Source organism: Artemia sp. Qi Xiang Cuo, chromosome 13 (assembly GCF_049724085.1).
Source record: "Artemia sp. Qi Xiang Cuo chromosome 13, ASM4972408v1, whole genome shotgun sequence".
Taxonomy (NCBI): Eukaryota; Metazoa; Arthropoda; class Branchiopoda; order Anostraca; family Artemiidae; genus Artemia; species Artemia sp. Qi Xiang Cuo.
In genome coordinates this window covers 54,405,711-54,430,907 of record NC_142806.1, presented here as the reverse complement: position 1 = coordinate 54,430,907, position 25,197 = coordinate 54,405,711, and the positions used below count along the sequence as shown (strand labels likewise).

Below are 25,197 nucleotides of genomic sequence, written 5' to 3'. Positions count from 1 at the left end.
ATTTTTATATCCAGATTTTGCGATTCAAATAATAAAAATATGTCTTCCTCTAAAAAAAAGAAAAACTTATAGTTACAATTAATTAAACTTTAGGTTAAAGAGGGGTCTAATGAACTCAAAATCTGCTTTCCTTGCTGATATTTTGAGCAAAAAAAACGAGAAGTAAATTGAAAAAAAAAGTTACCTGAGAAATTCCCCCCCCCCTTTTTTACATAATTGTATTTAAAAAAAGCAAGAACTAACTTTGAAACTTATTATTTATTTTTTTTCCATTGCAATTAACTTTTAGAACAGTTAATACTTTAAAGCAAAAGATTGATGAAAATAATTTGTTTTTGAGAATAATAACAAAATCAACAATGAATGTCATAGTTTACCGATCAGCAGTCAGTACACGTGATTGTTAGGGCTGGCTCATGAATTCATGCTATAATTTTACTTTTTTTTCATATCTTGTTTTGGCTTTGACCCGTGGAGAAAAACAGTTATAGATATCAATACAGTAGAAAGTGCTGATCCAACAGATCCGAAGTTAGAACACGAGCTTTTTAAAGCTCACAAATCGTTAGAAAAAGTTTAAACTTTATTATAACATATACATAAATAATAACCGATCAGCTAATCAGCAGTCTGAACACGTGGTTTTTAATCCTGAATCGTTGGAGGCAGTTGGAACTTGATTATATTATATATAGTAATAATAAACGATCAGCCGTCAGAATACATTATTTTTAAACCTCGTAAATCATTAAAAGCAGTTGGAACCTGAATATATAATAACATCACTCCTATATACCCTTGCCTATATACATATACCCTCTATACACTTGCCCTGGTCCAGTCTTCGGTTTACAATGATAGCATTAATGGAGTTAGCCGTCTATGAAAATCACTATTATGTAACTAGTTTTTGTCATAAACTACAAACTAGCGGGGTTTCCCCAAGAAGGGGTTGTGAGATGACAGTTCAGATTACACTTAAATTGAAAATGCTCTCTTAAGCACTTTTTGGTGAGTATAATAATGGCTTGAATCAGAAAAATATTTTTTGCACACATCACATTTAAACGGTTTCTCAGCTGAATGAACTCTTTGATGCCGGTTCAAACCACTCGATTTAAAATAGCTCTTTTCAAATACATCACATTTATAAGGTTTCTCACCTGTATGCAGTCTTTGATGTATCTTTAAGTAGCACACTTGAGAAAATCTCTTCTGACACACATCACATTTAAACGGTTTCTCACCTGTATGAACTGCTTAATGCTTACCCAAATCACTCGAACCACAAAAGCTCTTTTCACATACATCCCATTTATAAGGTTTCTCACCTGTATGAACTCTTTGGTGTAAATTTAAAGAGTACGATCGAGAATAACTCTTCTGACATATATCATATTTAAACGGCTTTTTTTCCTGTATGAATTCTTTGATGTAACTTCAAATTGTAGGATTGAGAAAAACACTTTTTGCACATACCACATTTATAAGGTTTCTCACCTGTATGAACTCTTTGGTGTAAATTCAAAGAGTACGATCGAGAAAAACTCTTGTGACATATATCACATTTAAATGGTTTCTCACCTGTATGAACTGTTTGATGCTTACTCAAAGCACTCGAATCACAAAAGCTCTTCTCACATACATCACATTTATAAGGTTTCTCACCTGTATGAACTCTTTGATGTATATTTAAAGAGTACGATTGCGAAAAACTCTTCTGACATATATCACATTTATATGGTTTTTTTCCTGTATTAATTCTTTGATGTCTTTCCAATGTTGAATGGAAGTGAAATCTTTTATTGCATATATTACACACATATTCTTTTCTGCATTTTTTCTTATTCAAGCCAATATTAGAATTTGCAGCTTCCATAGGTGCATTGGCATTACTCGGTGAAGTATTTGCAACTCCTACAATAAAATAAAATAAAAGGGATGGATAAAAAACCTAAAACGCTATAATAATACGTTCTCAATTATATATCCCAAAGTAATCACAAAAAAAAAAAAATCAGAAAAATTATGAAACAGAATAATAGCAAAACGAGAGGCTTGAACAGATTCAAGTTTATTGCTAGAAGCATTATAAGAATAAAACTCTTTAATTTTATATTTACAGATTTTGCAATTCAAATAGTAAAATATCCCTCCTTTAAGAAAAAAAAAGAAGAAAAACTTGTAATTGCAATTAATTACACTTTAGGTTAAAGGTAGGTCCAATAGTCTAAGGGTTTATCTTTTGTTGCTGATATTTTGAGCAAAACAACAAGAGGGAAATAAAAACAGTGACCAGAAAAATATTCCCCCCTTTCTTACATAATTGTATTTAAAAAAAGCTAGTACCAACTCTGAAATCCTTTATTACTTAATTTTTCTTATGTTTTGACACCGTAATTAATTTTTAGAACAGTTACTAAAGCAGATGTTTTACGTAAGGTGTACACAAACTCCCTGGGATACAAGAAGATTGATGAAAGTAATTCGTTTTTGAGAACAATAACAAAATCAGCAATGCATGTCATAGTTCACTGATTAGCTGTCAGAACACGTGATTGCTAAGGTTTATGAATCGATGTTCTAATTTTACACTATTTTCCCACCTTGTTTTGGCTTTCACCCGTGGAAAAAGCAGCTTCAGATATCAAGACTGTAGAAAGCAGTTGGAACTTGATTATATTATATATGTACATAAAAATAACTGATCAGCCAATCAGCAACGGGAACAAAGAAAAGGTGATCAGTAGTCAGAACACGTGATTTTTAAAGCTTGTAATTTATTGGAAGCAGTTGGAACTTGATTACATAATATGTAGAAATAATAACCGATAAGCAGACGGGAAAAATGATTTTCAAAGTTCATAAATATTTGGATACAATTGGAATTTAATTATGTTACATATAGAAATTTTAACCGATCAACCAATCAACAGCCAAAAAGGTGATTTTTCAAAGCTCACAAGCCGTTGAAGAAGTGGGAACTTGATCACACTATACATAGAAATAAAAACCGGTCACCCAACAAAAAGTCCGAATACGTGATTTTTAAAGCTCTTAAATCGTTAGAAACAAATTGAACTTGATCATGTACCATTGTGTATATAATAAAATCACTCTTATATAACCCATTATCTTGTATCGATGGTACCGGTCTTCGGCTTACAAAGATAGTATTAATAAGGTTAGCCGTCTTACCATCATGTGAGTATCGTGTTAACTTATGGGCAATTTTTTCACCAAATACTCTGGGGGAATTGACAAAAGGTTAATATCTAGGTTTCGAAGGTTGAGTTTTAACAGTTTGAAAATTTGGAAGTTGATGAGGAAAGGAGGAGCTTGGAGATCCTTTCAATTAATTTTTCACAATCATTTTAAAGAATAGATATTTGAGACAGAAAGGGTGTCTTAGAGAGATTAGACTGTATATCTATTTGTGAAAGTTTTATTCACCTATCAAAAGAAATTTCCATAAATTAATTAGATTTGGTTGTTGATGAGAAATGGGGAAGATGTAGATCCTTTCAATAAATTTTTCACAACCATTTTAAAGAATAGATATTTGAGATAGAAAGGGTGTCTTAGAGAGATTAGACTGTATATCTATTTGTGAGTTTTATTCACCTATCAAAAGAAATTTCCATGAATTAATTACGTTTTTTTTGCGCGGAATAGCTTTAATTCTTCGATGAGTATTCTTCTGTCTGCGAAAAAAGAAGTTTTTTATTGTAAACTACAAATTAGCAGGCTTCTTCCTAGAATAAATTGTAAGATGATATTTCACATTCGACTTACATGAAAATGCTATCTCACTTGAATTACATTTACATGGTTTCTCATTAGTAAGCGCTCTTTGTTGCTGATTCTAACTACTTGATTGTGCAAAACGTGTTTTTCTAAATATATTTATACTATCTTTATATGTGAGCAATAATTGTGTATGCATGTATTTATGTTCTCGAAAACGGCTCCATATTTTATCGAGAAAATTGTTATCTTCAGATATTTTCGCAGAAAAAAAACGATCTAGATAGGTCAGAAGTCCGAGAAAAATCGTTAAGAACCTTATTTTTTTTTTGCAAATGACGTCATGTACTATGTTAGTAAATCATGTAAGCAATTCTTATGACATCATATATGGTACCATATAAGCATTTTCTTATGTGAAAATTATCCCCTTCAGTGGTTTGTGATTGATGTACCGTTTGATTGGTGATATATTTGTCCAGCTTTGTATAGATTTATAACAAAATAAATTAACTTTTAATTAATATTAAATAAATTAACATTAAATTAACAATTTAATGAAAAAAAAATAGATTTTAAATGTTTCCAGTTTTTGACTTTATTCAATGAAAATTATTAAAACTTTAAGGAATAAATATTAGTATAAGTATATTAAACTGACAAACCATGGTCATTTGCTTTATTTTTTCAGTAAAGTGCAAACAAAGTTCTGGCATGGGGGTTGCCAGTCCTACTCATGTTAAATTTTTGCTCATTTTGAGTTTGACTCGGTTATTTATTGTAATTTCTGTTTGTTTTTGGGTTTCATTTATTAATTGATTTTGATTTGTGGTAGTTTTACGCTTGGAATATTTGTTTATTTTATTTAAGCTCATTTTTGGTTTAATGTAGCTCTTTACTTTTCTTTGAAGAACTAGTTTTGTGGGAAAAGTGTTTTAAAATAGTTTTTGTTCGTTTTTTATTGACATAGTCATTAAAAAAAAAAAATAAATATGTATATACATATATATTTTCGGTTTTTTTATATAAGAATCCATAGTATGGCTTGCTATTTGTATGTTGGAGAAACCTCTTCAATAATTTTTAATCCTGACACAAATAGTATTGTTTAATTTAATATCAATAGAAAAACGGCTGAGAAGATAAAAAAAAAACATAAATAAATTTCGTAATGATGAAAATGTATACAAATAATACATTTTCAGGCAAACATCTATCATATATTTCATTTCATTAATGAGCATATTCATCGATTTTACATTAGGCTTGTCTAAAGTTTCTATTTTTTCATTTGAGCTCTCCAGAATTTCGTGCATGACTTTTCTCATGAAGATATAAGTTCAATAGACCTCATTCAGCAAAAATAAGAAATAAAAATAATTGAAAAACAAAATACTTTTGACCCTTAACCCAACAAAATTAATTCTGTATTTTTGTTTGAGTCTAGGGCTTTTAGTAAAATTAATACTCTCTACAATAAAATATAGTATATAAGAAAATATATATTAAAAGTATGTTATAAAATATAGTTAAAAACTTCTGGTAGGCAGCAGAGACCCGTTTATGTTTTTTTCCAGATCATAATCTATCATCATGAAATCAGATGATAATAAACGAATTTAAGTCTTGATACATAAGAAAGTGGAACTCTTTCAGGTTACGATTTGAATCGTTCCAACTAGACCAAAAAAACGGTTTAGCATTTAGAACAAGGAGATGAAACAAGAAAAATTCCGTCTTCAGATTAGTCTATATTCATAACATCGTCCACTTATCCATCCCAGTTTTTTTTCTTTTTTTCAAATAACCCATAATCCAATATATTTGATTCTTCAACAAAAAACAAAAAAAACTGAAATATACCTTGACAGTCAAAAGCTTTGGCGCCTGATTCCTGGGTGTTAAGTTGAAGTTTTAAAGATCCTGAAAAGCCAGGAAAATTACCCAAAGGTTTTGAGGAAATAAAAGAAGGTTTTGAACTCCAAGAACCATCTCATTATTACTTGGTAAAACATCTTCAACTTCTAAAACAAAATATGAATAAAATTGACATAAAAGGAAAATCAACAGTATATTTTACTAAACAAATTCAACATTTCGTATGGAAGAAATTGTGGTTGACACTTCGGAGGTGGCTCATTCAAACAGAGAATAAAACTTTGAGTGTCCATTTAAGGAGTCAAAAACGATAGGTCAACCAGCCACCCGTTCTATGCCCCCTTTAATTGCTTTCCTTAAAAAGACATTAAAGGGAAATTTTCAAAGCAACCATTTTATCTCAAATTGATAGAACGTTTCTATGACTATGCCTCTATGTGTGAGATACCCCACCAGAATCTTCGGCCCAAGGGCTATAAGTTATACAAGTTGTTAATGTTTATATATTGATTTTGTCATGTTGTGGCATTGTTTATATCCATGGGGCATTAGTAACAGACGGCTGGTGCAAAGAATCAGCAACCAACAGCTGATGAAAGTATGCGGACAAAAGGGTGACGTTTCAATCATGATCAAGAAAAGACGTCTCAAGTGGCTAGGTCACGTAATAAGGCACCCAGAACAGACCCTGACACGTGAGATACTACAAGCAGCCCCCACTTTCTCATTAAATAAAAAACCAGGCGGCCAGATGAAATCTTGGCACAACGTTGTTAGAAAGGATTTAGAACCACTTTTGGGGGATTCCAAATGCATGGTCACACGTGGCACAAGGCGTGACTGGAGTTTATTCGACCACTCACGGATGACAGAACCCAATGGAAGAATTTGGTCCAGTAGCTTCTTGATGTCCAGTTGGGCTGAATAGCCTTTGTCTCGTCTTAAGTAAGTAAGCATTGAAATTGTAATTTTGAAAGGGAGGCATGTTTTAGCCTCGGTCTTGAAAAAGGTTATGGATATGCAAGTCAAAGTTTTGAGAAATATAGGAAAGAATAAGGAAACAGCAATATTTTAGCAACAGCATATGGTATTAAATTGAAACTTTCAGGGATACAACTACTAATATTGAACTAAATCAAAAGACTTTAGGTTTATCCTATCATCATGTCTTCTCATCAATGGTATTAAGGAGAAACTTTCAGGGCTTTAACAACTACTAATGCTTCTACAACTGAGCTAAATAAGATAATATACGAAATGAGATTGCCAAAAAGGCGTATATGCAATATTCCATGAAAAATGTAGATACCACTGAACAGTTAAAAATTTAAGCTATGCATCAATGTGTTATTTATTAAAATTCTTCGAGATTGAACACTTCAAATTATTTATCAATTGACTTACCTACAGGTGAATATTTTTAGAAAGACCAATTAGGCTATCCTATTTAGTTGTATTTACCTATTTACATGACTATTCAAAAATTATATTAATTCTTTTTTTTCTGATTTGAAAAACATATTAGTCTTACTTAATATAGACATGTTCTCACTGCTATTTATCTCTTCAATTGAAAAGAGTTGTACAACTTAAATGGTTATTGAAAAACCTGAATCAATCGATACGCGTAAAATGGGCAGTACAAGCGTTTTGTTCTGCTTTCGGTGTAAAAAGGACAATTTTTTGCCTTTTTCACTACACAATTCAGTGTGGCAACTAAGGAGAAATTTTACACGATCAAGATGATCTTAATACTTTAATAACAACTAAAATAATAATCGTAAAAAATCACGGTTGTCAGGAATAAATAAATCCAAGATGGGGAAAATACATTTTCATTTTGATGCCCATGGTGCCCTAATCATGCACTTCTCTGCAACGAAAATACCCAACATTGTACTTTCGCTATATACATTTAGAGTGGAAATAAGAAATTTCCACCATTTTCTAGCAGGTTTTTGGAGCACGTCAGATGGATTCTGGATTGAATGATAAGAAAAAAAATATTGTTCGAAAACTCACCTTCATTCTCACGAATACTTGACTCAAGCTCATAAGACTTGAGATTACGATTAAGCTGTTCAAATACGTCAGGAGAAACCACCAAAGGAATATCTTCATGTTTGGGTGATAAAATAGGATATTTCCTTCCAAAAATATCCTCACTGAAATCTGGGAATGAAAATAAATAAAAATTGAAAATAAATCAACATTAAAGCCCTCACAAATATAACCCTTCTGTCATTAAAAATTATGAAGAACAAAAAGTAATCATTACATGGTGCTTCAAAAATGAGAAAAGAAAACTTAATTGTAAAAAAAAATGAAAAAAAAACATTTAGACATTAAATTAGATCTAATGTAATTGTAAATTGGACATGTCATTTTCTACACAATAAAACTATTTAATATCATGATCTCGGAGCAAAATATATATCTATATACATACATTTACTATCATTTCTAATTCCAAAAATATCAATCTGTTTCCAAAGTATACTTACCAAGCAGCCCCACACGTAACCCCGATATAAATTGATTAATGGGTAATTCCTTGGCACTCGGGATAAGCTTATTCCATAGTCGATTCCCTCTATAAATAACTGAAAAAGCAGTCCTATTTGAAAATAAGCGAGCAGCCTCAATATCTTATCTGGTCCGAGTTTCGTGAGAATGAACATTCGACCTTTCATGAAAAAATTCCTGTAAAATGGTCTGGAAGGCACCACTTACAATATGTGTACATAAAAACCAGTGTATAAAAATTCAGCAATCCAGCTGCAGACATTATATTAATTATTCTGTACACTGACCTGACCGAATCATGATTCCCTATTCCACAAAATGATCAAATGGCATTAACCTGTCAATCTACCATTGAACTGACATGATCAATAACCTTAGGGGGTACATAGGATATCTATGTAAATAGGAGTATTGTTAATGATGTTAAAAGTAAAGATAACCAGCTAGTAATGTCTAGGGTTAACCTAAAGATACAACTTGGGAAGGGTAAAAACTTTCCAGGATACTTTGACGTTGGTAGACTCCAGTATGAGAATTTGAGAGGAACTTTCCAGCAAAAGTTGAATATCAAATTAGAAAGTGTCAAATTTGACAATGTAGGAGATGGATCAAACAGTTTGAGGAAAATAGTTGGTGAACTCGCTGGGTCTACTTTATGTTTAATAAAAAGGGGGGATTCGCACAAGCAATTATTTGAGTGACATATCATATGAAAATAAGAAAAAAATTAAGGAAAGTGGAAAGCATTAAAATATTTGTTAAGGAGGTCTGAAGTGGATGTCATATGATTTTTTTTTTCAATAATAAAAAAATATATTCCTCTTAGTCCGAAGAGTACTTAATACTATTATAATGATAAACAAATATGATATAGAAAAATAACACTCAACGTATACCCTTCGGCTGCATAGTGCAGCCAAAAGGGGTATTATTGCTCAAAATGTAAAAAATCTTATTTGTTCTATTGATTCTCTCAGGACCCTTCGGTGTTCCATAGGGCACCATGTGATAGAAATTTTAAGCAAAAGGATAGGTTTGATAAAAAGTTTAATGTGTTTAGGCTAGTGTTGTATATGGTAAAAATCGATCATAGTAAAATTGGGTTTTTTTACGTGTTATACCGTAATTTTACGGACCCTCGTAAAGTTTGTAATTTACCTATTTAACCTTATTTACCGATATTTTACTGACCCATTTTATGAAGCCTTGCAGGGGCGTAATTTACGACGGGGCCGGGGGGGGCAATTGCCCCCTCTAGACCCCGGTTTGTCCCCCCCCAAATGAAATTCATTTTTTGGCAAAAAAAAACTTGTCAAATCAAAGATAAGCCAGCATAATCCAAGCATCAAGAGAATCAGGTCAGTTTTCTTTAATATATATTTGCCTTTATGGTACTTTATGGCTCATTTTTTAATCTTCGCATTCATTTTCACTTGATTTGGGAAAATTCACTCCAAATTCCCCCCCCCTCCCAGGATTTTTATGAAATTACGCCACTGACATCCTGTAGTTAACATCGCACATAACTACCCAAAGGCATGGAGAAACAAGCTTGGATGTGATACTGTTATTGTGATTTGTACTGGATACACAGCAGGACAAAAGAAAGTAATATATTTGTTAATTGCACTCATTAAGTTCATTTTTAAGTGTTTATAGTTGAGTGACAAATTATTTGAGTAGCCCCTCTCTTGCAGCATATCACCTTATTTACATAAGCCTATTCTCATTTAATGAACAGTTTATGTAAGCTCTGAGGTTAGAAATAAGTTACTGAATATTATGAATATGATTTTTGAAAAAGGGGAAGTACGGTACCTAACGATTTTAGGAAAACCTTAACTAAGCCACTTTATAAGAAAGGTGATAAAAGTCAGTGTGGTAATTATCGAGGCATTAGTCTGGTCTCTGTAGGAAGCAAATTACTTAGTAATATGATACTTTTTAGACTGAGAGATGCCATAGACAAAGTTTTAAGAGATGAACAGTGCAGTTTTAGAAAAGGTAAAGAATGTGCCGACCAAAATTTTCACTCTTATGTTAATAATTGAGAAGTGTCTGAGTTGCCAAACGCCTTTGATCCTCAGTTTAATAGATTATAAGCCAGCGTTCAATTCTGTTGATCGAAGAGTTTTAGTAAAGGTTTTACCCTTGTATGGTATACTAGACAAATACATTAAAGTGATTAGTGCTATGTACGAGAATAACACTGCTGTGGTTAAGGTAGAAAATGAGGTTAGCAGCTGGTTTTTTATTAAATCAGGAGTTAAGCAGGGTTGTGTTCTATCCCCCTTTATATGGATCATTTTGATGGATTTTGTCTTACGGAGCACGGGAAAGGAAATGGGAGACCACGGAATTAAATAGGAAAGAAAAAGCCTCCTGGACGTAGATTATGCTGATGATTTAAGCATCCTAGATGAAAGAGTGAGAAAAATGAATAAACTTTTAAAGGTTTTGCGAGTTCAGGGTGCTAGAATAGGTTTGAAAATTAAGGTTAAGAAGACTATGTCACTAAGGCTTGGAATAAGTGAAGATGAAAAGGTGACGTTGTGTAATGAAGATTGATCAGGTGGGCAGCTTCACTCACCTTGGTAGAAGAATCAGTAAAGATGGCGGGAGGAGTGAAGATGTTAAAAGCAGAATAGCGAAGGCTCACGGTGTTTTTTCAAAGCTAAAAAAAAGCTTGGAAGAATAGGAAGACATGTCTGCAAACCAAGATTAGAATATTAGGAGCTACAGTGATGACTTTGGTCAAATATGGCTCTGAAGCATGGGCGCTCCGAAAAGCGGATGAAGATTTTCTAGATGTTTCCAGAGAAATCGCTTAAGGATTGTTCTGGTACCTAACTGACTGACCGTATTTCAAACAATAGGCCGTACGAAAAATGTGGTTGAACACCACTCTCTAGGCCCATAATGAAATAAAGGCTGAAGCGGCTAGGGCACGTTGTGTAGATGAACGACGCCATACTGCCGAAGATTGTTCTTTTCGGCCAACCGTCTAGGGATAAACGGAAAGCAGGTCGTCCTCGTCTGGGGCGAGAAGACGTAATAAAGAAAGATTTAAAGAAAATGGGAAGTTCGTGGGAGGGTGTAAAAAGGGAGGCTCTGAATAGACTGGGATGGAGGAGATGCGTGCGTAGCTGTGTTGGCCTCAGGCGGCTTGGTGCCGTGGTGAGTTATTAGTAGTAGTATGTAATCACTAAAAGAGTTTCAGAAAGCAATATCATTTGGCCTTTGGGTCTGTAGCAATGTTCAGTAGTCTACTAAAGCCTAGAACACACGTAACTATTATCGGCGCCGATTTGTTAAATCAGTGCTGATTTCCTTCTCTTCAGCATGAAATGCCCAAATGCTGGAATATTACCTGAAATAAAATTATGTGTTTGGTTAAGGACTGTAGACTATCTTTAACCAAACACAGAATTTTATATTAGGTAATATTCCAATATTTACAAGTTTTAATTACCTCTTCTTACCTCTACCTCTACTCTACACTTTAGCGCTCTGATAGGCCTAGAGCGTTTTTAGAGGTGTATAGGATAGTATTACGACGGACACATTGGGCAGTAAAAAAAATAAGAAAAAAAAAAAAAAGCAATGCACCCAACTATTATTGTCACTATAATAAACAAAGGGCAAAAAATACGGTCGTTTATTTTAACGCCCACACCGACGAGATAAAAGCGGAAAATAATGGCAGAGGACATACTGCTGATAAGTGAGAGTATTTGCAGAAGTTTTATCATAAAAAAAAAAAAAATTGGAAGTCATAATTTTTTTTTCTAGCAAGAGAGAGGACGACTGTAAAAAAAAAGAAAATGCTAGATAAAATGATTTGACCAGAAATTAGATGAGCCAGGAGATTGGGCCCAAATTATCCCCTGCTTTTGGCCCTAATAAAATCAAAGCCTATTTATTATAAGTAAGACGAGTGTTTATCCCATTTATATGCCTTAAACTAAATAGTATTTTAACATGACATTTATTCACTTTAAGAAAATTTCTACCTATTGGTTTTCAAATTAGAGATGGGGTATTACCTTTTTAAGCCTAGAAAAATCTAAATATTAAAAAAATGTCATTAAAAGCTCAAAAAATTATATAGACCAAAAAAAAAAGCTCAATTGGTCTTCTAGCTACAGAGCATCTCTGAAACAGCAATTTTGCCCAATATTTCCAACGAAGTACCTTATTTTACCAATATTTCCTTATATTACCAATTTTACTAAACGGGTTTTTTATTTTATGTTAATATTGCAACAGTAGTTTAAAGAAGGTACTACTCTTGTGATTGTTGATTACCCTAATCAAAATAAATAAAGAAAAACGGGAAGAACCAACAGTATATATTTTTTTCCCTTACTTTTTAATTAAATAAGGAGAGACTAACCTGGTTTTCTCTCTGTTCTTTCCAAAATCTGAGTCTCAATGAGCTTAAAAAAGAAAAAAAAATTACACACAGAAATAGGGGCAAATCTTTTAGAGTTGTGATAGATTCGAATATAAAACACTTAACCACACATCTTCAAGTAATGTCAATCCTGTTAGGCTATTATTGATATGAATTTAACTGCTATTATTAAAAAATAAACAAAATAAAAAATACAACCCCGAAACTACCAGGTAATAACACAAAGAAGAAAGGGAAAATGCATCCATAAAAACGTTTTCTTTCACCCCAGAAGCAGTTTCATCAAAAATTTATTAAAATTTCATGAGATGCACTTATACATTTATACACAGAAAGAGGAGAGGGGTATCCCATCGACTGTGCGTAAAAATGCATGCTTTTGAGGCTCTATTCCCTTTCCTTGTGTGAAAAATGCTCAAAAAGGATCAAGTATACGCAAAATTCCAATTTACGTTTAGTAGAGTAAAAGAACATACATGGAACTTCAATTTGAACAAGTTGAAGAGCCCAACCGATATGCACAAAAGTTTGAACAAGCCTGTAAGCTTTAAAAATAAGAGGTGCAAAATAAATATAAGAAAAGACTAATAATAAATTTAAATTTGAACATTAATAAATATTATTATCAATACTAATATTGTAAATATTAGTATTGTTAAGAATATTCAAATAGTCTATGGACTTTATAGTATTAAGCTGAGAGAAAAATAAACAAATAATTTTCACTTGTACTACGACCTGTAACAGCAACACCTTGTATAGCAAACAAAAAGAAATAAAAAATTCACAATATTAAGACTGGGAGTGTCAACCTGCTTAAAACTACTGCCCTGATTTGTTTGTTTACTTACAGTTCATTAGCGCGAACTATTTGATGAGTAACCTAGAGCTAGATGTTTTATTTGTTGTAAAATCAACAACAAAAAAGAGAAAAAACATTATCATTCAGAAAATACACTTAGCCATTTCTGAGACAATCTGATATGTCTTTTTTGATAACTTGGATACCCACAATGTTTTTTTATTTAATTCATCATCCTCTTCAATATGCCTATAAAGCTTCAACTTAATACCCTTGACCATTTCTGAGATGTTACATATATGTCCTTTTAACAATCTGGATGCATATAGTCTCTTTGATTTAGTTCAATATCTTCCTTACCATTCCCTGAAAAAAAAAAATCAAATTACTGCACTTACTTGGATAATAATATACCCGTAGCTGTTACTGAAATATTGCACAGGAACCCTTTGGGTGCGTAATAAGATCTTATAATTTAGCTATATATCCATCCCACTGAACTTTTCCTGAAAGTTTCAACTTACAGCTCTATTCTATTCTTGAGTAATTACATCTACAACATTCTGACAGCCAAGATTCACTTAATCTTTTTTTGACTTAGCTCAGTATATTTGGTTCCAGTAATAGCAGTAGCAATAACAATAGCTTCAGTTGCACATAGCATCACTCACAGTCGCAAGTAGCAACAGTTGTAAGTAGTCACAGCCTCGGTAAAAATCAGTTTCAATCACAGTCATCAGTAGTTGCTGTCTCAGTCGAATTATTAACAGTTGCAGCTACAAGTAATGGCCGCCACAGTTAGAATTAGTCAAAGTTGTAATTAGTGGCAGAGATCTAAATAGTGGAAGTTAGAAGTAGTTGCAGCTGCAAGTATTAAAAGTTACAATTAGTGACTGTTGCAATGGAAAGTAGTAGCAGGTGCAGTCACAAGTAGTCATAATCACAAGAAGCCGAAGTTGAAAGAAGTCACAGTTGCAAGCAGTAGCAGCTGCAGTCACAAGCAGTGGCTAGTTCTTTTAATTTCAATTCCCAATCAAATGAGGCCCTTCCAACGTTTTTACAACTAGTTACAAATCTAATGGACTGGAAAAAACTGCATACAGCCCACTTTGCCTTTTACTAAGGAAGTGCTGCAATACCTATGACAAGCATGTCAATCTGAAGTCAATCCCATTCAATATTCTAACAGGGGGATATCTCCAGCATTTTTATTGGGGGTGGGGGGGGGGCAAGAGGGGTCCATATCCAAATAGTCAAGGGGCATGGGTTATATAATAATTATTTCTCCAAATTACTGGGAGGACAACTGCCCCCCTTACCCCTCCCCCCCCCAAAACGGCACCCCTGGATTCTAATATACGTGTTCAAGCATAAAAATTTAACTATTTGAGGCAAGACAATAATACTTGATCTTGCCTGATGCAGGAGAAAAATGATGAGAACTTCTCTTATAGGTAATTGTTTCAACCCACCACTATTTTTGGAGGGTTCAGGCTGTTTTTCAAAATACCTTTCAATTTATTCTCAAAGCAATATTTTAGTGTTCAACTGATTTAGATAATAATTACTATTCAAGAATCAGCTGGAAATGACAATTTTTCTCACTTTCCTCCCCAGTTTTTTTTAATGCGTTTTTTAATTTTTGGTCATCACAAGCCATGAGCCATTACTATGATAAAACCAGGATTATACATAACACACAATGGCCTTTGGCTTTTTTTGGCAGGATATAGTAAATAACAAACCCCAGTTGCAACAGATGCTATAATAGGAGTTTTACTGTAATGTCACTTATGGCTGTAACCAGTGATTATGTCATTCATCTTCTTATGTATGAATATGCAATTTATTTTGTCAAAAAATTAATTCTATTTTAAATATTATGTTTTGGTACCTACAAAAAGCTTTAGATATAGCAATGTTCTTTCTAATGAGACCTTAAACAGCCCTCTATGATGTTCTAGAGCCTCAGAAGTAGTGAAAAAGGAAAAGAAAAAAGATACAAAAAAGCCCACATCAGTGCTACCCATACAAAAAGATTTTCCTTCATGTCCAATCAAGGTGACTGTGGATTTTCAGCCATTACAATTCCTAAGGTGTACTTTTTGTTTTGATTTTATACCATATTTAGGGTTTGAATTTCCTTTCAATTTGCTTTCAAAATAACATTTCAAATTAATTTTTGGTTGTGATGGGCTGTGGCTTGTTCCCTACTAGGTTGCAGCTAGAATGTAGCTATTTGGTCAAAGGTAATGGTTGGTAGTAAAAACTTTGTCATAGTGATCAAGATCAAAGGCAAAATGAGCCTAAATAGAGCAAAGCCAAGAGAGATAGTCTCTGTGAGAGGTAAAGCATAGAAAACTTTTTTAGAGTTGTATAATAATGATTATTTTCACTTTTTCATAATAGTCTATCATCCTAGGTTAGAACTGAGGCAGATACAAAACGCTGTAAGGGTAATTCAGATAGTCTATCAGTTCTGTGAGCCATTTGATGGGTATTGTCAACCTAATTATGATTCAAAAATTCATTATGTGTTACAGGCAACTGTAACACATAATTAAGTCATAATTCATTATGACTTACAGGCAAGTGGTCAAATGTGATCAACTGTTCATATTATATGGGCTTTGCCTACTCGAACCCACTGGAATCAGCTCCGGTAGCAGCCATAATTATTTGCAGCAGCAACTAAATACCTTTTCATTAAATAATTATTTTATAAAAAGAAAAATATAATTTTTTCTTTTTTGTTAAGCAAAATAAAATTATTTTTACAAAGAAGATAACAAATTACAAAGAAGATAAACAGTTAAAGTCATCCTTAACTATTCTTATTACTGGACTAAAAATAGAAAGAGATCTACCAATTAGCCAAATGGAGAAAGACCTGTTTCAAAATAAAAAGCAATGATCAATCATGTGCTTAGAAAAAAAAGCTAAAAACTAATAAAAGAAAACAAATGCTTACTTTTTCACTGCCATTGTCAAAACGTTCTCCATCAACTTCAAACTGACCAGGACTATTGTCCCACCCTTTGTCAATACCTACAGCAAATTCATCTTTGATTAGCTGGAAAAAACAATCCAAATAAAAATTAATGTTATCAAAGGATAATATCATTACTATTGTTGTTGATTTTGAATTAAAATCAACCTGGTGGACTGTGATAAAATTTTTGGAGCCATGGCTAATTGGGGTAAAGCACAGATAGTCTCATTGAGAGGCAAAATGACATAGAATAGTCAAAAAAAATTCCAAAATTATATAAAAATAATTTCAGTTCACTTTTTGACAGATTTTCTATAGTCTATCCTAAACAAAGTTTAATCTTCCATCCAAAGTATATAGTTTTATGGACTGATAGATCAATCTTTCAAACATTCTGAAAAAATTAAGGTTACTTTCTATAGATCTTACTTGATCCTGTTCAGAAGAAAACAGACATATTCTTATAGCTCAGTGGTTTTTATTAAAACATATATAATATGAATATCTTTTTCGAATTGTTTACTGCAAATGAAGATAGTTATTCCAGGGGAATTCTTGATATGACTGTCTATGCCAGAGCAAATTTACAAGGACATATCTCCCACAAAGAAATGAAAAGGCAATTTAGCCAAATCCTTATCTTAGCATGTTGAAGGGTACGAAATTAAAAAGGTTTTAAAAATACAAAAAAAAGTTACACATGGCCAGGAGCCATGTAAACAAAAAGAGTTAAGGCTCTGTTCCTATTTTAAATAAAAAAGGAAAAACAGTGACCTGAAAACATAGTTTCCTTAAAATTTTAACCTATGTGGTAGAGAGATATTCTGGTAGATTTTAAACAGAACTGGAAAAAGGCCACACCTTTTATTATTACCAGTGATTTAAAATGGGAAGCAAACACATCTAGTCTAGTAAAAAAGGGTAATGCTGGGCTGCAGATGCTCAAGCTTATGTCAAAACATGGCTCCCCTCCAGATCACCTCCTCTGAATATTTACATCTTTTATTCACCCAATTCATTTATTCAGCGGGTCAACAAAATGACCCCCTCGCAAGATTGCAGTGCCTGTTGAGAAACTTCAGCCAGTATGCTGTGCCCATCAGTGGTAAGTAGAAATTTTTATACCTAGTTTTGTAAATATTTACAACAATAATCAGGAGGATTGATTATGTTTTTTTTTCAATATTAAATTTTTAATGTGACTAATGCTTTTTATTGTGACTATACCAAAGAAATTTGGCAGCGCCATGAAGACTTTGGTGAAAATAAAAGTTTATCTATCTATCCACTTGCAGGAAAAAAAATTAAGCAATTTTGGCAAAGATCATGGAGAATAATGGTAGCTATTGGATGTGTGGGTACCACTGGCACCACTTATTGGATGGGTGGGTACCACTGGCACCACTTATTGGAGTGTAAGTACCGCTGGTACCACTTATTTGATGTTTATTGTGCGGGGGTCACCACTTTTAAAGGCAAAAATGGCGCAAAGAGTTGCTATGCCACTTACTGGAGGGGGGAAGATCCCTCGTCGGCCCCCAAATTAGTGGGATTTCCGCGGTTACTCCAACGGTTCCGTATATACCAACGTGATCGGATGGTCTATGGCCACATTTAAAGCCAAAGTTTACTGATAAGATTTCTAACTATCTCTTTAGACTCGACCTAAGCTGAAAAGTTAAAAGAGTACATAGTAAAAAAAAGCTTACTGTAATCACTACACGTTGTATAAAAGAACTCAAAAACGGAACTAAAGGTAAAAATCTTACAATTCACTAACACACTTTTAGATGCGCGCGTGCGCGCGCACCTCTGACCAAAGGCGATGAATGGCCGAATCAAATCAGACTCCCAGCATCCTTTGAAGCTTTTTAAAACTCTAAATTTAAGCAGTATGAGTCATTGCTCAACTGCCTTTTTCAACCACTCGCTAATTAGTGGATTCTTCAAACGTCGTAATAAAAAATTTTTTGGATTTTTAGCTATTCAACATAAATGAAGTTAAATTTATAAGAAGGCATTTCTCTGAAACAACTGGAGCCGACGGTCCCAATACCTCCCTCCTAAGAAAAATGATCGCAATCACGCCATGGGTCAGAGCACAAAAAAAACATAAAATAAATAACACCAACTTAAAAATCACTAAACTTGTTTATCTTCTCTTCTACCAATGCCTGTGCTCTCTCCGCTTGGCTCTGGATTGGTCGTCCTCGACACGTCTCTACTGTAGGACCACCATGGTCTAGATAGTATGACGTTTACATTTGGTTATGAAAGTTGAAGTCCTCAAGATTCGTAGAAATTCATTGTGCACGGCACAATCAAAAACAAAAATTTTCTTGCTCTCACGAATTTACATTTGAGAGGAGCAGAGAATCAGTTTCTGGCACTTTCGATGATGCTAGCCATCGTGAAAAATTGGCTGCACTAGCTTCTTAATTTCCATCTGTGGAAACAACCCCAAATCTCTATAAAAAAGTAAATTGCCCCTTGGCATAATTTCAAATAATCTAAGGCCGAAAATACAAAGGCCAGTGAAAACGATAGGGGAACTGGAAATGAAGTAAAATTTTTCGCGAACCATGAATCGCCTTTTTTCTGGGTTCCCTCCCCTGGGATAATTAACTGAAGATTATATGTTGATGCTAATTGAAAATGAAATTTGGGTACATCTCCCACTGAATATAATTTGCCAGAAATAATTGTCGGTTCCCATGAAAAATAATAACTATGAATAGGGTTACTGGACAAAGGTTTGGGTGAAGTATGAAGTGACGGGGCGAGAGTATCCCCCAAGGACTCCAGATCAGAAAAGTAAAATCGCGGTAAAGGGATCACAACTTGTCAGCCAGTTGTACATTGAGGAAAAGGGCTATCTTTTGCGACTTCCCGCAAGGGATCTTCCCCAAGGGATTCCTCCCCCTCATAAAAGAACAAACCCTCTTTTGAGTTGATCAGACCAATATCAAATTCCTTCCCAAATCTTTCCAATCCGACTCGAAATTCCATCTACCCCATCTGTCCTCCCACTCGTTGTATGTCATTCATCTCTATTTTGTAATCATTTTCTTTTATTCTCCATGGGCCTTTGACCTCTTTTTCCCCCTTATGATCAATTTTATCAAGGCATGGCCTAGCTGATATTTTTCTATCCTCCCTATTTTTTATGTTAGCTAGGAACAGCTCAGATATTTTTTCATTCTTTCTCGCTACCCAGTGAACCTCAAGGTTGTGTCTTTTGTCTGCCTTTCTTTATTTGTCTCTACTTTTCTCAAACCTGTCAATTGTACAAAATACAAAATAATTGTTAAATCTGATTTGGACTCCAGTGTCAGCCACATTTCATTGTATTACTTCATTGTAGCTCCGTTTAATATCTCTTTTCTCTCTCTTAGTTTTCTTTTCTTTTGTAGTAGCATTAGATAAATCGTCATGAAATCTGAATTGGACTCCAGTGTCCATCCTTGACTGCATTTCTTCATTGTATCTCCGCTTAATATCTTTTTTCTGTCTTTCAGTTTTTTTTTTCCTTACTACTTCAAAAAACATCGCGTCATTAAATCGGAACTGAACTGCGGAATTTAGTTTTTCATACTGTTCAAAAATTTCTTGAACTTTCAAAGGAAAAGTGCGTTAAATGAGTTCCATCTCCTTACCCTTTATCACATTCAATAGTTAATTTTGGCCTGTAGGCCTACTTGTTATCGTCTCATATTCATTAAAAGTATTCTCAAGTTTTCTATTATTTGCAAATTTTCCCGAAAAATCATTCTCGCGCGTCTTTTTTTCAATATTTTGTGGTCTTTTTACTTCCGCATCCCCTTTTTGTGGATTATCAACATTTTGAACCAGCGTATCAAGTATTTCGTTTTTCCGACAGGGTGGCACAGCCTACCAATTTGTTTTATGGGCCGGTCCACCTCCCCGCCTTGTCACTGAAGTAGCATATTTTTCCGTCGTAGTGTATAATGTCTGGTAATTTTCTTTTTCTCGCGATTGATTCTTAGACAAATTATTATGGCTATCTGACAGCCTAGAAGTTGGTTGTAATAAAATCTCACTTTCTAGAATTCCCCAGCGGGCTTCGATTAGGCCTATCATGGTCCTTGTAAACTCTTCCTTTTTTTTCTCTAGCTATTCTTCCTTCCTCCATGAAATTTAATATTCGTTGTGCCATTTCTATTCGAGTGCTTTTTCGCGAGCCTCTGCTGGATCTCGATTCAACACTGCTCCTTCTATTCGGACTACTTTGTTTTCGTCTGTCATTATTTCTTCTTAATTCATTTTCTGAATCTGTTTGTTCTATATCCGTATTGTCTCTTTCTTCATAGGCTACTCTAGCCTTTTCGTCCTCTTTTCTATTCTTTCTAATTTCATCTTTCTCAGCCTGCATTTATTCCTTATATTCTTGGTACTCTCTCTCAAAGCCTCCCCCTCAATATTAGCCTTTCTTTCCATTTTCCTACTTTTTCTATGGACTTCCGCCGCCCTTCTTGGTCTTGAGTTAATCTTATCTCTGTCCGACATTATTTCAAAATTCCATGTGTCATTATTTCTTATTAATTCCTTTTCGGAATTCATTTGTTCCATATCTGTACTATCTTTATCCCGCAATTCTCCTTCATTTAGTACAGCCTCTGAGGGATGAGTTCGTCTTGTTTTTTCACATATTATCTCTTCCTTGTTTATTTCGTAACCCCTCATTTTACCGCGTATACTTCTCTCCGATTATATTATCTCTTATTCAATTAGTCAATCTTGGTAAGTTCAAAAACTGTCACGCAAAAATTATGGTATGCAATTACTATTGTGAATTATCAGCTCCGTGTAATGAGATTCAACAATTTTTCAAATAACCAGAATGTCTAGACTTCATTAGGGAATAACGACTTCTTTCACAACAAGCAGTTTTACGCAAGTGAATTATATCTCCGAAAAACGAATTAACAGGGGTTGTACGAGAAAATAATCAGAAAAACCGCGCAAATATTCCACAAGGGAATTAGCTGGACTAAACTCAAACAGGGGAACTACCCTGTAAACAAATTACGTATCATCCCTGGATACTCGTATTCCAAATATAATCTCCTCCTGGGCAGATTACTCAATAGGACAGGTGCCTTCCACCTTCCTTGTCTAATATGCGCACAAACTGACAAATTCTCCTAATTTGCCGTCCTCAATACTCTTATAACCTTTGTCACTGAAGATTATATCTAAGTCCACCAATTCACTCAAATATTAATCCCACATTCAATGTTTTCGTATCTTTCCTTAAACCCTGTAATACTTTTAAATACGGAGATTCCCCTACTGTAAACTCAATTCATTAATTTCACGTTATTCTTTTTCTATTTGTCTAACAAGGCACACAGCCCATTATAGACCTTCTTATTAATTAATTCCATATTTTTTTCTCTCTATATATAATAATATAGGCCACTCTCTAGGCCAAAATTCACCTGTCTCTTCGAAAAAGCAAAATTCTTTTGCTATCAGTGCTGTTTATAGCTCCTTTTCTAGCTGCCACCACTTATTGGATGTGTGGGTACCGCTTGCACCACTTATTGGATGTTGAATGTGCAGGGTTCACCACTTTTAAAGGCAAAAATGGCACAAAGAGTTGCTATGCCACTTACTGGGGGGGGGGGGGGGAAATCCCTCGTTGGTCCCAAATTAGTGGGATTTCCGCGGTTACTCCAACGGTTCCGTATATACCAACGTGATCGGATGGTCTATGGCCACATTTAAAGCCAAAGTTTACTGATAAGATTTCTAACTATCTCTTTAGACTCGACCTAAGCTGAAAAGTTAAGAGTACATAGTAAAAAAAGCTTACTGTAATCACTACACGTTGCATAAAAGAACTCAAAAACGGAACTAAAGGTAAAAATCTTACAATTCACTAACACACTTTTAGACGCGCGCTTGCGCGCGCACCTCTGACCAAAGGCAATGACTGGCCGAATCAAATCAGACTCCCAGCATCCTTTGAAGCTTTTCAAACTCTAAATTTAAGCAGTATGAGTCATAGCTCAACTGGCTTTTTCAACCACTCGCTAATTAGTGGATTCTTCAGACATCGTAATAAAAACTTTCCTGGGGGTTTAGCTATTCAACATAAATAAAGTTAAATTTATAAAAAGGCATTTTTCTGAAACAAAAGGGGCCAAAGGTCCCAACAGTAGCCTATGGGCACTTTGAACTAAACAAAACCAGAATCTGAGAAAAAAGAAATGTCAGATCAAAGAAAAAAAAAATCTTAATAGCAAAATCAGACCTTGAACTTAATACTTTTTAACTGTTAATATAATAAATTTCTAGCCAGAGGTATTTTTCAGGTGGGGATTGAGATTCTAGTATCTAGGTATTACACAAATATCATGTTACCTTTTGAATTCAACCTAGCCTAGTTGCTTCCTGAAATTGAAATAAAATCAAATACATAAGCCATCCTTTGGTCACACAACTTTGAATAAAGTGAACCACAATAATAAAAAAAAACTTACCAGTGGGTTGCACGCAGTAATGTCTGTTTGATAAACAGAGGAACTGGCTTCAGCAGGATAGTTTACCAGCTTATCATTTGAGGTATCTGCTACAGGAGTTTCTAGATTACTGGAAGAATCTCCAGCCAAGAGGTTGTCTTGAAAGGTTGTATCTACTCTGTTTCTCTTTACAGCAGGTTGAGTCATTTGAGTATTTTGAGCAAGACAGCTAGGTTTCAGTATCTGGTTAACTGTCTCATCAGGATAAGCAAGACCTTTAACTTTAAGCATTTCAGCCACTTTTATTAATGAACTAGTTTGAGCATGTGGAACAGTCACTTCACCTGCATACATAAATTTCACCAAAGCTTGCAGATCATAAAATATCACATCTTTTAGAATAATAATAGGATGGGGATGTGAAATCTCTAGAAACAGTGTTTCAAAGTAGGAACTACAAGATGAGAGAACAAGTCTGTGACATTTGATGCTTTGACTGTCACATGATAAGGTGACATCTGTGAAATGTTCACTGTTTAATAGAGGTAACAAAGCTCCATGAAATACATCCAGGTAGTTGTTCCACTTTAAACAATATAGTTTTTGCCCCATTTCAAAAATAGTGACTAAATTGTTGAATGGCACAAACTTGCTGAAATAGATTGAAATATACAAAAAAATATTCAAAATCACCAGTATTATAGGCACTAAAGGAAAAAATTAAGAAAATACTCTACAATTAGAAATAGAGCAACTCAGTGCATGTAGGGTAAAGGTACCAATGATTTGACAGTTTTTGTAAAAAAAAAAACAGTTTTCCTACTCCAGAAGTCTTAATTTAAAGACTTTTGGTTTGAAAAGGGTTTCAGTATGTAGGAAAAACATCTAGGAATCTAACTGTTTGATGAGAAGTTTGAACTTTTATCTGAAAAGGGTCCAAAACTCCAATTTTCTGAAATTAGAGCATTTTCACCTACAAATTTGACAATACAAAAAAGTTACCTGTTTTCAATGCAAGTCAGAACCCAATTCAACATGTGTTGAAATACTTAGGAAAAACCTGCATTAAATACAAATAGTATTTAGTATAACAAAATTGTTTCACTAGCATTTTGGAAGGGATAGGGTCTAGGAGAATGGGAGTGGAAATGAAGAAATTTAAGAAGTTTATTGCCATTATATTTGATTTGGTGGATTTTATATGCTGATTCTTAGCTTCATCCACAACATAGGTTAATTTGTTGTTTTTTTGTTGGGGGGGGGGGGCCACTTTTGATATTTCTATGACATGGTTCTAAGCATTTACCCTCCCCCCCTACAAAAATAAGATTTTCCAAATTTGATGAATTTTTTTTAGTTCCATTGATAAGATCTAAGGAAAGGGAAAAAAGACTTCTATATGAACCTCTGCAGTTTTTGGCAGTAGTGGACACCCATAAATTTGACAGCTTTATTTTTGTCAATGGACCCTGGAATTTTGACACCAATTATTTCTCATTTGTTTTACATGTTTAGTGAAGTTTTGATAATCACCTATATTTTGAAAGGGCCTTTTGCTGTCTGTTGACCATTTTGACAAGGTTACTACAAAGTATTTGCAAAAGAAATAAATCAACTTGTAGAAGCCATTATCCATGGTTGAATTTGACTGAAGGAACATTTTTAGTGCACCTGGTATTCTACTACATTAAACAAGAATTTTTGACACTTGGAACCTAGTTTTAATGATGTAATATATGTTGCCTTTTTAATTTAATTTTATCAAGAAAAAGCTAATGTGACTAGAATTCAGATAAAATCAGATGTATCTTGATGCATTGGTGCTAATCCCAACTTTTTTTTGCAATAAATAACCAAGTAACAGCAGTTTGAACATTGTATACCTGAAAAATTGTTGGGAGCTACTTTCTTGTTGAAAACAGGAAACTAACTGAATGAAATGTTATTTTCTTATCTGGGTGTACTGGATATTGTCCCAATATTTCCTACCATTGAAATACAAAAATGGCTCCAAGAGATGGCACTCCAAGTCACAGCTAAGCAGTTAGCTATTCTGTTTTGAAGGAAATTTTCAACAGGGGTTCTGAAATTACACTGTCAAATCATCAATACCTTTAACCTATTTTTCTTTCAAAGCTTTGATATTCTATTTCAATTTATAAATATACCTAGCTTGATAGGCTAATAATTTTGTCTCTATGAATGTTGAACAATAGGCTATGCTTTCATAATTTGCAAGGATTTTTATATCAGCATATATACAGTTTAGTTTTAGTATTAAAACCTGGGGTGTAACCATCGAAATTCAATGTATTTCATAATAAATTAGATTTGAAATTCATTTTGA

At 33.8% G+C, this 25,197-nt stretch overlaps 1 protein-coding gene across 1 annotated transcript; it reads right to left on the bottom strand.

Moving 5' to 3' along the window:
- Positions 1 to 576: 576 nt before the first annotated feature.
- On the bottom strand, positions 577 to 23,499 carry LOC148945436 (uncharacterized). The gene is made up of 6 exons (XM_089099231.1): positions 22,872 to 23,499; positions 16,342 to 16,443; positions 12,548 to 12,590; positions 7,648 to 7,797; positions 5,611 to 5,771; positions 577 to 1,917 (listed from the first exon to the last, which is right to left on the bottom strand). The coding sequence occupies exons 1-5, from the start codon at positions 23,460 to 23,462 to the stop codon at positions 5,662 to 5,664; spliced, it is 996 nt and encodes a 331-aa protein (XP_088955357.1). The 5' UTR covers positions 23,463 to 23,499; the 3' UTR covers positions 577 to 1,917; positions 5,611 to 5,661.
- Between the last annotated feature and the right edge of the window lie 1,698 nt (positions 23,500 to 25,197).